Below are 2,405 nucleotides of genomic sequence, written 5' to 3'. Positions count from 1 at the left end.
GACGCCGACGGCTGCGTGCGGCGGGTGGGCACAGGCAGGAAGGCGCCCCCCGGAGCCCGCAGCTCGTCCAGGGCCACCTCCAGCGCGCCCATCCGGTGCCAGAGCCTGGTGGTGACGGCCGCCGGGGGATCGCGCGCCTCTGGCCCCAGGTGGAGGCGGCGGCGCTTTGGGGACGCGGGACGGGCCTCGCGGCTGTCCGGGCGGCGTCCGCGGCTGCGGGTCCTCACTGGATCACTCCGTCCGGGCCGGGTCCTCCTGCCCTTGAGGGGCCACGGAGAGTGGGCAGCACCTGCGCGGGAGACAGAAGGAGAGGGCTTTCGGTGAGTGCCCAAGGCCCAGGGCGGGGAGCCCTTGCCAAGGTCACCACCGCCCCTTCCGGGGCTGGAATGCCCCGCCCCCATGACCACCCGGCCCACTACGACCCAGCACGCCCCACTCTGGTGGCCCCTTCCAGGATCTGGTGGGAACCAGTGCCCAGTCTTGCAAGCCTTCCTCTGGGCCCCACTGTGCTTTGGGGAGCATCTCGCCAGCGGCACTGTCTGTCTCCTCCCCCGGGGTGCCTGGTTTGCGCGCCACTCTCCCTGCCCCCAACACAAACACACAAGCTCCACCCCCACCCCTGCAGAGGCCCACCCAGACACGTACCTCTTCTGCCAGGACCTCCTTCTCTAGCGCAGTCAGGCTGGTCCTCTCTTCTCCCTTGGGCTGGAGATGGCCCTCCTCCGCCCTTCTCCTCCCACTGTCCGTTTTCTTTGTGGCAATTGCCACGGGAGCCATCAGGGCTTCTCCATCGCTTGTGCCTGGAGCCCTTGGCCACCTGGCTCTGCCTGGTGATCACTGTGGGTGGAAAGGAGAGGAGTGAGTGGTCTGTGACCCATCTCTGCAGTCTGGAGTCCAGTGGACTAGAGAAGGCTCCGAGTCTGACCCTGGTCCCTAATGGCCCCACCCCCAAAGGAGGGATTCCTCCAGCTGCCAACAGCAAGCTCTCCAGGGCCCAGCCTTTTCCCTCACTGTCTGTGTGCCTGGGCTGCCTGGCACTCATGCCCCAGCAACCCTACCCTCCAGTCCAGACCCCAAGGATCGCTCAGCCGGCAGAGCCCATGACCACAAGGAATCCGACCTTCGCCTTGGGTTTCCCTCACCACTTTCAGCAGTGGAAGGGTCAAATCTTCCCGGTGTGAAAATCAGTAAGGGGAAAACTCATTTACAATGGGGTCGGGAAGGGCTCCCTTGCTGAGTGTGGAGACTGCTTCAGATTCTCTCCCTCCCGCTCTGCCCCTCCCCCACTCCTGCACAACATGTGAGCCTCGCTCACCTGTGTGCATTCTCCCTCTCTCTCTCTCTCTCTCAAAAATAAAAGTAAGAGATGAAATAAAATTATAACAAAATAGAATAAAATGGGGTCGGGAAGCCAGCAGGGGATGTTCTCACACCACAGCACTGGAGGTCAGTCAGGAAAAATCACCAAACACAAACCCCGGGAGGCAAAGATGTGCACTGATTGACTCTCCTACAAGAAATGGGTTAGGCCAGCAGCTCAGCCCACGAGAAACCCTCGTCACCCTGAACCCGATTTTTCTCCCTGAACTTTCCTTCAAAACAGGCCCACCCAACTTCCTCCTTCTTCTCCATCAGGGGACATTCCTGTCCTCCGTGTGTCAGACTGGCCTATGGTTCTGCCAGGGCTTACAGTCCTGAAGTACAAGCCCCGCTATTTCCCCCAGAAACCCATTTTTGCTGGGAAAAGGACTGACTTTTATTTTTGAGGTTAACGGGGGCCTGCTCTTTTGCCCAGCCCAATCTCTTGTGTCTCTCAGACCCTCACAACCATCATGCCAGACCCATCTCCCCAGAAGAGCAGCTGGACCCCTACCTCCTGTGCTCTGCGCGCCCTCTCCGGTCTCCACGATGCCGTCCTTTCTCTGGCTTTCACGGGAACGTGGATCTCTACCGTTCTCTGCAAAGGACACCTTTGCCTTGGAGAGCATCCCTTTGTAGTTTCTGTGGGAGTGACCTCGGCTCCCCAGGGGCTCCTGGCCAGGCCTCCTGCCGCTTGTAGCCACTTCCATGTCAGCCAGGTCTCCTGCCCGAGTCACACGTCTGGACGCCTGAGGACCGGAAAGGCCACTGACCAGGCCAGCAGAGGGCAGGGCTTTTATATGGTCCCCGGGCCTCCCAGCCCCTCCTCCTACCCAGTCAGGGCGGGACCACACCCAAGGGAGGGGAAGCCAGGGGAGTACACGAGGCGGTCCGTGGGCTCTTGGTCCTTAAGCCCCTTGGTGGCTGGTTTCTGAGCCGTCTTCCTGGAGCAGTTTGCAGACCCAAATCGGTTCTGGGCTGCATGTCGACTTCAGGGAAGGTACAATCCTTTGTTGTTTGCTTCTGGTTGCTTCTTTCACATTTGT

General features: G+C 60.7%; 1 protein-coding gene across 1 annotated transcript; it reads right to left on the bottom strand.

Annotated features, from left to right (window-relative positions):
• Positions 1–9: 9 nt before the first annotated feature.
• LOC117800527 lies at positions 10–2,079 on the bottom strand (the record flags this gene model as incomplete). Its single annotated transcript, XM_034653075.1, has 3 exons — positions 1,874–2,079; positions 646–837; positions 10–289 (listed from the first exon to the last, which is right to left on the bottom strand). Coding segments are annotated over exons 1-3 (668 nt in total), but the record flags the coding sequence as incomplete, so codon positions are not given.
• Positions 2,080–2,405: the final 326 nt, after the last annotated feature.

Source organism: Ailuropoda melanoleuca, unplaced genomic scaffold (genome assembly GCF_002007445.2).
Source record: "Ailuropoda melanoleuca isolate Jingjing unplaced genomic scaffold, ASM200744v2 unplaced-scaffold71828, whole genome shotgun sequence".
NCBI lineage: Eukaryota > Metazoa > Chordata > Mammalia > Carnivora > Ursidae > Ailuropoda > Ailuropoda melanoleuca.
The sequence above is the reverse complement of the archived record's forward strand: the minus strand, read 5'-3'. Positions and strand labels throughout refer to the sequence as shown.